Source organism: Eptatretus burgeri, chromosome 18, assembly GCF_056783735.1.
Source record: "Eptatretus burgeri isolate ZD-2024b chromosome 18, Ebu_testis_v1, whole genome shotgun sequence".
Lineage (NCBI taxonomy): Eukaryota > Metazoa > Chordata > Myxini > Myxiniformes > Myxinidae > Eptatretus > Eptatretus burgeri.
Window position 1 is genome coordinate 680001 of NC_140978.1, and position 12500 is coordinate 692500.

The following is a 12500-nucleotide window of genomic DNA, read 5'->3' on the forward strand; positions in this document are numbered from 1 at the left end:
CTCATGCTAGCCTCAGGTGATATGTAGTCCAATCAGTGACAGGAAGTGTCTTGCGTAGAGAAACGTCAAGTGCAAAAAATGGCAGAGCCTGCTCCTGCAGTTGTGCCTGGCTTTGAGTTGTCACCAGTGTGTATAAGCCTGGAGCATGGGTCTCCCTCCAGCAGAGGAATGGAATTGGCTTCGACTCCTCTACAAGCAAAGCCCACAGCATCCGAGGCATCATCCCAAGACTTTAGCACCACAAGGCCGGGCCGACGTGTGAAACCCATCGATAGACTGAATCTGTGAATTGTGGTCTTTTGATTTTATCTCAAATTACAATTAGTTTAATGATTAGAAATTAAATTAGGTGTCACATATCTTGTAATAGTATGTATGCTAATTATGTAATTGATAGAGCCAATTGCAAGCACCACGCTTTTATGTGGTTGGAGCATGTGCTCACCTGGTGCCATGTTGGACACTAAACAACATGAGTTTCATAAACTGGAATCTCAGCTTATCTTTTGTTGTGAATGTTACATAAAGTGGTTTTGTTTGTTTATAAGCTTATTTGTTTACTCTTACATATTTATTGATAAGCTTATTTGTTGATTTTTATGGTATTTATTTTACTCTTCCATTTGTGTTGTTGAAACTTTGCTTCCTTTCATAGCCTAAGTTTTGAAGAGCAGGGCTGGCACATATTTTCACCAATTTTGGACTCATGAATGACATTGCTCCTTTGAGTTGGTGTTCAATTTGAGAAATGTTCTCATTTTTCATGTTGTCATCTATTTGTCGTGTCCAATATAATTATTTTACTCTTCTAGGTGAGAGCATCCTGGTGTGCAGTAAGAATGAGCAAATACTGGGCCAATCTTTGCTGCGTGGAGTAACTCCATCTCTGCGTAGCATGTTGCAAGAACGCCTCCAAGGTGGTGCCATGGCTTCCATCACACGTGCTATGCTCGAGGTCAGTTTTACAGAGGAAATCATTTTGTACTTATTTTATATCAGGATCATTGTCACATTTGGTTTACCAAAATAATTTGGTTTGGGATGTTTAAAGCCTATCTTTGTTTCATTGGTTTGTTGATTCCTTATTTTGGTCAGTCAAACTCCTTTATCATTAATTTGTTCAACAAAAATGACCAGGAATTGGAAAACGTTATGTCTGTTTTGTTTTGTTAATATCGTCAAGCAAATGTTATTTACTTGCATTATAATTCAAAGCAACTTATAGCAGAAAAAATTGCTGAAACGTTGAGTGATTTATGATCCTGTCTCACCCCTTCGATGAAGGTACCATGCATGCCATGCTTTAAATTTGCTTCATAAAGCTCTGAAAATAACAGTTTATTGTATGCTTTTAGAAAGCTTGCCTGCCTGAATGCCTGATGTTGGCTTAATGGATAGGGTGGTGGGATTGGGTTCCTAAGGTCCTGAGTTCAAACCATGCCCGCCCATTGAATTAATACAAGGTGGGGTTGACTCAGTCTGTCATTCTTCCAAGGTCGGCAAAATGAGTACCAGCTTGCTGGGATGATTGAGCCATTCGAGTATCCTACGTCGGAGTGGCGACCCATCCAGGATTGTGCCCAATAGCCAAGGAGACTGCTTCGGCAGCACCAACGCTATGTACGGAGTATGGTCCCAATGGATTTGGATTTTATTTTTGCCTGTCCTAGGTTATATAATCCAGCTTGCCAAAGTATGTTCTGTTCTGTAAAAGGGTGTGTGAAGGCATATTTACATTTTAACTAGCATAGGACTTGGTCATTTTGGAGTGAGATTTTCTTTTCTTTGTCGGAAAGAAAAATCTGGAATAAAACTGCTTGTTTGGAGAGGTGATCTGATGTGTGTTACAATAACAATAGCCTTACTCACAAACTCTTGGCAAAATATGACAGTCGGACAGGGGGTGTAATGCGACAATATTACCATGTGACCAGGCTTAGGTACAAACTGCAAACTACAGAGACTTGCTGTGTGAATGACCATTCTTAGTGCTCAAGTTGGTTGCGAATGCACTCAAGTGGAGAATGCATTAGCATGCCGAAAAGATCTAAACCACGTCAGTAATCAAGTAGGGGGATTATCCTGATTTAGATCTCCAGAGATTATCCAAACGTACCAAAATAGTTTGCACACACAGAAAGTGGCAAGCAGACATGAAAGTGGGCCTTAGGAATAAATACATATACTTTATTAAGCAGGAGACAACAGAAACGGAAATCCTAACATGAAAGACAAACATGATAATAATTAATCACAATACTTAACAGTACAATGAAACTAAACCCCCTCAGATACCTGCATAGGCACACCATCATGCACACAGAAAACCAGGTGAGGTTGAAAATGTACAGGAAGTAGCAATGTTCATGGCAGCAGCAGCTTGTGTGAGCCCCACAGCTATGTAGCTGTCCGGAGAGCATCTCTTTCCCTCTCTCTGTCCTCTGTCCTTCTCTTCACAGCTCCTCTTGGAGGCACTCTACTTCAGTCGCTACCATGCCTCCTCCACTCCCCCCACCTTTGAGCCGTTGCCCTCTCAGCGCTCTAGCCAATAACCTGCTGCTCCATGACCTAACAACAGTGCCTCAACCAAATCAGACTGCGCTGGTGTTGACCCACTCAGCAGTGCCAACACCAAGCAGCGCAGCCCGTTGGTGGGTCGCCTTGCTTGCCATAAATCAGGTGGGAGTGGGAAGCTTCTTCCTCCCTATGGTGTCAAGACGAGGGAAGTTGGAAGCTCTTACCGCAGCATTCTCTGACGCTTCTGTCTTGCCCAGCCCCTGGGCGGTTCTACATGAGATGACAAAGTCATGAGAAACCTTAACCTTCCCAAGTCACTTCTAATTACAACACCATCTCCCTGCAGTGCACAAAAACAGGACGACTTAACCTTATGCATTGACTTTAATACAAGGGAAGATATACTATATCCTTACCGCAAAAGTGAAATGAGCTAAGGCCTTATTTTTTATGATAATAATAAAAAAAGACCTTTGTTGCGGGAATCATAAGAATTTGCACAATCTTGGCAACAACGCAGTACAGTAATCTTCATTCTGATGAAGCAGAACTTATATGGAAGGAGAAAGGAAGGAAGGCAAGGTAATCTGCTTTCTTTTCATTGAAGTAAGTTTATTTCATATGGAAATTAGATTATAATTGAAACTGAACCTCTGCGTCCTTTTTGAAAAAGCATTGAAAAAAAAAAGCATTTCGCTATGTTAGCGAGAGTCATCAAGTTACCAAGATTGTAATTTAACCTGAAGGTGACTTCTGGTAATGGTTATTCATCACAGACAAAGCTAATGCTCACAAGTGTTATTTTTGGTGCTCTAACAGTGTTTTATATCCACTTGAGCAGGTGTTTTCACCTTGTTCTGTTTTTAGTTTCAGACTTTTTAAGGTTATTAATTTTACACCACTCCTTCCCAATAACATATCCAGGTGATGCATGTCGCCATCGCCGGGCACCAAAAGAAGGGAGTACTCAGTTTTTACTCTGTTTGTTTGCTTATTGTCTTGTTTTCTTTCTTGCTTGTTGGGGCGATATCTCAGCCATTGTTTGAGCTCGGAAGCTGAAATTTGGGGACAAAAGTGAAGATGTGCTTTGGCAAAAACTATATTTGTGTGTACATATATATATATATATATATATATATATATATATATATATATATATATATATATATATATATATATATATATATATGCATACATATATATATATATATTAATCAATTAATTGATGAATTACTTGATTATTATCAATTTGTCAATTCCTTATTTATTTTATTTCTCATCTGGGCAATATCTCAGGCACCTTTTAAGCTCGGAATCTGATATTCGGACATGACAGTGAACAAGTGATTTGGCTATAAAAGGTATTTTTGATTTTTTTTTTTTGATTAATCGATGAATTATTCACTTTTCAATTAATTAATTTTCAAAAAGTTACAGATTCGAATGAAACAGTGGTGGTTTTGGTATACTATTAGCCAATTGATTAAGAAATTAATTATTTCACGCTTATTATTTATTTATTTAACTATGCAATTAATCAATTAACCAATCAATTATTGTACACTACTCCCTCCCAATTCCATCTCCATGTGCTGCACGGCAGCTTTTCCGGCTGCCGAATGCACCCTGGCAATGTCGCGCGCTGAATGATTATTTATTTATTTATTTGGCATGGGGGCGGTGTACTTTGAATGTACCACTACTTGTATTATGTATTATTTATCATAAAGTGCATTCTCTTTTGAAGTTTTACATTGAAATAATTGAAACAAATAAAAGCAGACTTTTGATTACAAGAAAGGAGCCAAGATCAGTGTTTGGTTTGGTTGTAGGAAGTTAATTTTTAAATGCATGGATTTAAATTCACATAATGCTTTGGTATTTTAAGAGTTCTACTTTGTAGGTGCATTTCATTCTCACCGTGCTGCATTTGAGCATGTAGCTCACTTTCATAACTTATTTTGGATCTTTTCCTCGTTCATGCTGCTGTACTCAGGTTTTTATTTTTGTAGATATAGTTGTGTGTATAAGCTACAATAATGTACAAGTGGTAAGCAGGAGTGTTATGTGGTTGGTGACTTGCTTACACAGTACAAGCCATAACTTTCTTCTGGTTTATACTGATTGCTCCTGATCATTGATTGCTCCTAGACTTTGCTTATAAATACTTATAATGTATATATTTTAAAATAGGATGTTACATGATGATTATATAGGTTAGCATTTGGTCTTTTACACTGGTTATGATGATCGATTTTATTCACTGGAAGTTATTAAGCAAAGCAGTTCTGAGATTTTATTTTTGTTTTTTTACTGGTAGATCATTGTGAGTGGTGTAGCCAAAACTGCTGATGATGCTTGCTGTTACACTTCCTGCACACTCCTGTCTACCTGTCTTGATAACAAGGAATTTCCATCCTCACCTGCACAATGTGCTAAACAGAAGGTAAATGAGGTCAGAACAACATGTGTACTCAATAAATATGGTAAGGTTGTGGAATGTGAGGGACTAATACTAGTGTTGATGTACCATATTTTCATGCAAATAACCCATGGGCTATATGTTAAATTGGTTCCAAAAATTCCAACTGTGGGGTATTCTCATGTGCAGGTCATGTGATATTTCACCATACTGAAGTGACATAACCACAGGGGGTCAAGTTAAATGATCAAGGAGATATAAATTTAGAGGCATACCTTTTTTTTGCAAGTTTAATTGTATTATCTTTAATTACAGTAAATTTGCATATTTTACTTCCATCGAATGTATATTATAAAGCAGGAGTGTTTGTCTGTCCATCCCCAAACTACTCTCAGTTTTGGGGTTAGTTGCCGGAAGTGTGTCAAAATGGCGGGCTGAGTTAAGGTTTGGGAAAATAGCATAAATTCCTTCAAAAACCTTCCTCTCCAGACCCACCAGTCAGAATGCTACCAAATTTGGCTTACAACATTCGGCCATGGCCCAGATAAGCTACAGATCTAGTGGACCTTTTTTATTTTTAATGCCGTGAACAAACTTTGGTACACCACGGATGATGAAGGTTGCGCTCACGTTTCATCAAAATCATGTGTGTAGTTTGTGAGAAGAAGGCAAATACCTAATTGGGGGGGGGGTATTTTTTTTTTTTGCAATAATTTTAAAATGAAGTGAAGTTAATGTAACTTTTATCCTATTTTTCAAGGTATTCCCTTAACTGCATGCATTTGTCCTGTTACTACGATAATGCCTGAATGTAGCATGAAATTTGTGGTTGCTTTTCCTTAAGTCACAGCCATACAGCTATACCACACTGCTTTTGCACACGTATGTTGATGGCTAAGCATGGTTCATTCTTCAAACTGGAAAAACTCTTTATGAACAAACTCACTATTGTGGTTGTGGTTGGAAGATGTGAAAATATTTTATTATTTTTAGGATGCTATATCTTCTCTCAGGATACCAAGCTGGAAGAAGCCCAAGAACATAAATCACAACAAAAGAAGTTAATTGAGGACTCCTTGAACTACCTGGTACAACAAGAATTTGTTCGAGCTACAGTAAACAAGGCAGGAGGTGGGAGGGAGCAAGGCCTGCATTTCTTTCCTTGAGCACAATAATTAAAAAAAATTAATCAATCATGAAATACTATTTTAATTAATTTTATCAATCAAACTCTTTGCTACCCCTCTCATACTGATAATATAATTTGGCCGTTTATTTATTCTTGACAATCCACCATCTCATTGAAAATAATTGCACAATCTTGCATGGCAGTGCATCATTACATCGGCTCTTTGTTGGGCAAGGCAGCACTCGCTGCTGGATTGCCTCCCTCTCTTGCCCTCGCCGTGTTTGCGGATTTACAGAGAGCTCTCCGTTGCCTTGCACTCGACTCTGACTTGCATCTTTTGTATCTGGTAGGTTCTGACTCCCACCCTTGTCCTTTTTCCGTTCTTTCAGTCCACTTGCTGATGATTCTTAACATGAATGCATCTTATAAGATGATGTAGAGGTTAGTGCACTACCTTTTAAGACATCTAGTATAGGTTTGATTCTTGTCCCAATGAAAGCTGTCCGTCATATCTGTGCTTCACGGGCAGGGTGTTTAAAATAAAAGTGTGCATTTTATGACATTTCTGAAATGTAGTCAGGAAAGAAAGTCTTAAAATTTAAAATTATACTTTCAGCGAAGTCACAATATGAGAAAAAAAACATGGAACTGGCCACTTATAAACACAGTATCAATCCCTCGGATCAGTTGGGGATTGTCTGCTAGCATTAGCTGGTGGACATTAAAGATCCTGCAATAGCTTTCAACAAGGAGTAAGGGTGAGTTATCACGGGCATCCTGACAAAATCCCAAATTCCTGCTTTTTTGGCTGTTGCTGGGAAGTAAATGGTAAAACACCCAGTGTAGTTCTTGCCAAGAAACTGCTGTGGCAGCCTTGACACTCCCTTCAAACAGACCACCACAAGAGAATACCAGAACGGCAATTAGTAGAGCATAAACTCCTCCAGGCTGAACAGTTCACGTTTTGTATCCCACCGATAGGCCGGATCTGAATCCAGACCTGAACCAAAATCTAATCGGCTTGTTCTTGTCACACCCCAACCTGTCCACCAAGTTTCGTCCAAATCCATTCACAACTTTTGAGATATCATGCTCACAGACAGACAGATCGATAAACAAACAGACAGACAAGTGTGAAAACACAACCTCCGTCCACCTTCACTGGCGGAGGTAATTAATGACTTCCTTGCAAATAACATGCAAAGCTTGTCTTAAGTGGTCAATAATCACTCACCTCTGAGCACTAGTTCTAGCTGATGTGACAACCTGTCTTGTGTAGGCATAATACCGAGCTCAGAGATAAATTTGACCCACACAGAGTTTGTAAACACTTTGGGATCACAAATAGGATACTTAAATATTTATATCATTCCAAGAGTCTATTGATAAGTTTCCCTGTGCAGAAAATAGAAATTTGACGGACCCTTAATTTTGAGCAGTGTGTAATGTCCAACAATGAAGTGTGGACTACTCTTTAATTGTATAGTGATCAGTTTGTCATCTTCTTATTTTCTCTTTAAGGTAACTCCTTTATCAGATGAGCTCCCAGCAGTTGACTGGTCATTGTTCCTTCACTTATGGGGTTCTCTGCAACCACCTGCACGACGTGTAGCGGAGCTTGTTGGCTGGGATGAAGGATTTGTGGCACGTGCTGTGCAACGTGGTGGCAGACAAGTCCGTGCCACAGCCAAGCAAGACAGACAGTTTGCTGTTCATTGCCGGTAAGGCAATTGCTCATTTCTCTTTTCCTTTCCGGGCTATACTCACCCCAGCATTTCATTTATATAAATTAGAAGCACCCGCTCCCTGCGGGAGCCATCAAGGGGGTCATGTTATTATATTTATGCCTATTTTACTCCAAGAGGTCCCAGGATTACACACCCAAAAAATGGTTGCGATCGGTTCAGCCGTTTTTGCGGTACCTGGGAACAGACAGACAGATAAACGGTGAATTATAGTAAGATACATTTCTTAAGCATCAAAGAGTATTTAACTAAAAAAAGAAAAGGAGTTATTAATGACAGGAAAATATGATTGGAGGAGAAAAAAGAGGGTGGGGGAAGTGGAGAGGTTGGAGAGGAGGGGGAGGAGGAGAAAGGACATTGAGGGATTGTTAGTGGGATTTTATTTTTTGTGTGGTGCTTTTTTGGAAAGGCATTGTCTCAATATGCATACGCCACCCTCCGGAGGGGATGTGAAGCAGGTTATCCCATCTGCTTGCATCAACTGATGTATTGAAAGATTCCACTGCTTTTTCAACAGAGTAGGCCATTATGTGCCAGTATGGTGACCAAATTCCAAATTCCCACACTAACATGCAAGAGAACTGTGTCAGCATTCATGTAATCAGCAAACTGATTCATGATTGAATCCCAGTCAAATACGCATTCACGAGATTGTCAAAAGTGGAAGTCATTGCACTGACGTGTGTGTGTTGTGTGGTGTGTACCCATGCATGCGTGTGTTCACACATTGTTGAGACTCGCATGTATGACTACTACTTCTTTAACAGCCTCAATTATTTCCACCTTCTTGTGGGGACGCTGAGGAACATTTTTGGCCTGTCTTTTACAAATTGTCTGCTGGGCTTGACTTACTACTGAAAGTGGCACAAATTTGGAATTTTGCCAAGATGTCAGCAATAACTCGCCTATTCTTTGTGAAAAACAGAGGGATCTTTGACATCCACCAAGAATCAGGGCTGGCAGACAAGGTCCTCCAACTTGATGTCCTTGTGATGAATGACATACACATTGATGCCTTGCCCTGCATCCAAAGCACTGGGGTGACAGTTTATAGCTGGGTCGAGAGTTGCAAAGACTAGAAGATAGCTCAAGGCCAGTGCATACCTCAAAGCTATTCTGCCAACCCATAAACACATGTAATCTATATAAATGCATGAGAAATTTGTAATGGACACAATGGGATGATTAATACTGCAGGCAACAATCAACAAAAGATTGATGAGGGAAACTGGAATGGTATGCTATGCTTTGATGGTAATTCTCTTAGAGTAGAATGAAGAAAGTCTGTGCTTGGAGGAAGCCAGAACTGCAACTTGAGATATTATGATATTGAGAGCTCGGGGACTCGTGGGAAATCGTTTGCCTGAGATATTGTGATCAAAGGTGGTGGTCGGATGTAGGGGCACATGGGTGGTCTGTTGCAGCAGAAATTCAGCTTCCAGCTAAGTGGCAATATGAGAAAAAAACAATAGAACTGCCCACTGACAAACACAGTGTCAGCTGCTATCCACCCCTCCCCTCTTTTTCTTTTGTCTTCTATATAATTTGTGTTAATTTTACAGCCCTTCACAATGTGTCTTCTTGCCTTTTTTTAGGTTGTTTTGGGCTCTAGCTCTTGCTGATCTCCTTGCTGAATACCCTTTAGCTGATGTTGCAATGCGTTTTGGCTGCAACCGAGGCCAGTTGCAGGCATTGCAACAAGCCGCTGCACAGTATGCAGGTGCAGACAAAATATTTTATTTTTGCAGCGCAGCTGTACATTTTGCTGTCTTACCAAAATGAAATGAAGATTATTTTTAATGTAATCAGATTGCATCCTCTGACACTTTTGTGACTATGCAGGGATGGTAACGGTATTCTGTACACGTCTGGGATGGTCTCGTTTGGCCACACTTTTGGACACACTACAACCTCGGCTCGTGTTGGGGGTTCGTCCTGAGTTGGCCGATCTTGCCCGAATTACAGTTCTCACAGCAGCAGCAGCGAGGGCCTTGCATCATTCAGGTTTTGTGTCGGTGGCTTTGCTGGCTGGTGCTGAGCCTGATGCAGTATGTGCTTCTCTGACTGAAGCTGCCCCTTTTGCGAGGTACATTCTAACTTCATGTAATTCATGAGATTTTTCTTCATTCATAATTTTAATATATGTAGTTTTCAAGTACTTTGTTTTCTTTTGTTGGATAGACTAAACAGTCATTGGAGACACACCTGCCTACCTCAGTGCAGACTGCGTGTAATGTGTGCAAACTTTGCTGATGTTGAATCATATTGTTGTGGGAATGCAATGGGGAATAAAGGGGGTAACATAATGTAGTTATTTCATTATTAAATGTTCAGCAAAAGGTGTACGGTATTTGTGTACAAGGATCACAATGTGTTGCAGCATGTTGAGACAATTAATTGTGAGCCCTGCATTCTGTAATTTGTCGATGACATGATTACCCCTTGTTAAGCCTTTAATCCATTCCTCTGTTATGGTTTTCAAATCGTGATACGGTTCCTCGCATTTCACTTGGCCAACCATATCCTGTTCCTCGCACTTCACTTGGCCCACCATATCCTATTCCTCGCACTTCACTTGGCCCGCCATATCCTGATAAAATGAAGAACCTGCCAAAGTGAGAGATTCTCGTTAGAGCTCTCTGTATACTGAAAACCAAAGCAAAGATCCATTCAGCTTTCCCTGCAGATGGCGTATATTCTCTTTTGACAGTCCATCACTAAATTGGTGATCGTTCGGGTGGAGGATTTGTCCTCGAGTCCACCTGCAGTCCACCGCAAAAAATACGTAATTCAATGAACATTGTACGATTTAAAAAACAATAAATCTGTAGATATAATAGTGAAATGTTTGTTTGTTTGTTTGTTTGTGACCCAACTCCTCTGTGCTCCCAAGGTTAATCACCATGAAACTTTATAGGATCACATGGTTGCCACAATGCACCTAATAGTGGTTTTAAACAGTCATGTTATCACAATTCATAACTTATAAACACACAAGCCGCCACCTGTCGCCATCTCTGCTATCTCCGCCAGAGTAGATCCATATATACAATGCTTTATAAAAAGGGCAATTTTTTTTTCGGATTTTTTGGATTTCGGATTTCATGTGTTTTTTACCTACAGTACCTACAGTACCTTCAGAAAGTATTCACACCCCCTCGACTTTTGTCACATTTTGTGGTGTTACAGCCTGAATTTAAAATCGATTAAATTTAAATTTTTTATCACCGATCCACACAAAATACCCTATAATGAAAAGTGAGAAAATGTTTTTAGAAACTTCTACAAATTAACTAAAAATGAAAAGCTGAAATTTTTTGCATCAATAATTATTCAAACCCTTTGCTATGACACTCCAAATTGAGCTCAGGTGCATCCAATTTCCTTTGATCATCCTTGAGATGGGAGTCCGTCTGTGGCCAATTCAATTGATTGGACATGATTTCGATAGAAACACACCTTTTTATATCAGGTTCCACAGCTGATGGTGCATGTCAGAGCAGAAACTCGACCATGAGGTTCAAGTAACTGTCCGTAGAACTCTGAGATAGAATTGTGAGGAAGCATAGATCTGGGGAAGGGGGTAAAACAATTTCTAGAGTGTTGGAAGTTTCCAGCAGCACAATGAGCTCTATTATTAGGAAATGGAAAGAATATGGAACTACCCAGACTCTTCCTGGAGCTGGCCATCTGACCAAACTGGGCAAGAAGCACCTTGGTCAGGGAGGTAACCAAGAACCCAATGACCAATCTGACAGAACTACATAGTTCGGTGGCTGAGATGGAAGAACCTGCCTAAAGGACAACAATCTCTGCAGCACTTCACAAATCTTGGCTTTACGGGAGAGTGGCCAGACAGAAGCCACTCCTGAGAAAAAGGCACATGACAGCATGCCTGGAGTTTTCAAAAAGGCACCCTGAAAGACTCTGAGAGCAGGAGGCAAACAATTTTGTGATCTGATGAGACGAAAATTGAACTTTGTCCTGAATGCAAAGCACGACGTCTGGCGGAAACTGAGCAGAGCTCATTACCCATCTAACACCATCCCTACCACGAAGCATTGTGGTGGCAGCATCATGCTATGGAGATGCTTTTCAGTGGCAGGGACTGGGAGACTTGCAAGGATATAAGGAACAATGCGTGGAGTCAAATACAGGCAAATCCTTGAGGAGAACCTGCTTCAGAGTGCAAAATATATTAGACTGCAGCAAAGATTTACATTTCAACAGGACAATGACCCCAAGCATACTGTACAGCCAAAGCAACACTGGAATGGCTTCAGAACAAGAGTGTGAAAGTCCTTGAGTGGTCCAGCCAAAGCCCAGATTTGAATCCCATTGAGAATCTGTGGAAAGACTTAAAGATTGCTTTTCACTGATGCTCCCCATCCAATTTAACAGAGCTTGAGTAAATCTGCAAGGAAGAATGGGAGAACATGCCCAAATCCAGATGTGCAAAGCTGATAGACATACCCAAGAAGACTCGAAGCTCTCATCGCTGCCAAAGACGCTTCGACAAAGTATTGACTTAGGGGTTGAATACTTATTGATGCAAGACATTTCAGCTTTTAATTTTCAATTAATTTGCAAAAATTCGAAAAACATGTTTTTCATTTTGTCACCATGGGGTAATTTGTGTAGATCGGTGACGAAAAATTTGAATTTAATCCATTTTAAATTCATGCTG

General features: G+C 40.1%; 1 protein-coding gene across 1 annotated transcript in view; it reads left to right on the plus strand.

Annotated features, from left to right (window-relative positions):
* Window positions 1-12500, plus strand: part of LOC147008450 (DNA polymerase theta-like) — a 96692-nt gene that overhangs the window by 79893 nt on the left and 4299 nt on the right. Inside the window, exons 13-19 of the mRNA XM_085863640.1 lie at window positions 813-955; window positions 4838-4963; window positions 5953-6070; window positions 6272-6414; window positions 7590-7789; window positions 9409-9533; window positions 9656-9899. Coding sequence (XP_085719766.1) covers window positions 813-955; window positions 4838-4963; window positions 5953-6070; window positions 6272-6414; window positions 7590-7789; window positions 9409-9533; window positions 9656-9899 — 1099 coding nt within the window. The remainder of the gene's footprint in view (window positions 1-812; window positions 956-4837; window positions 4964-5952; window positions 6071-6271; window positions 6415-7589; window positions 7790-9408; window positions 9534-9655; window positions 9900-12500) is intronic.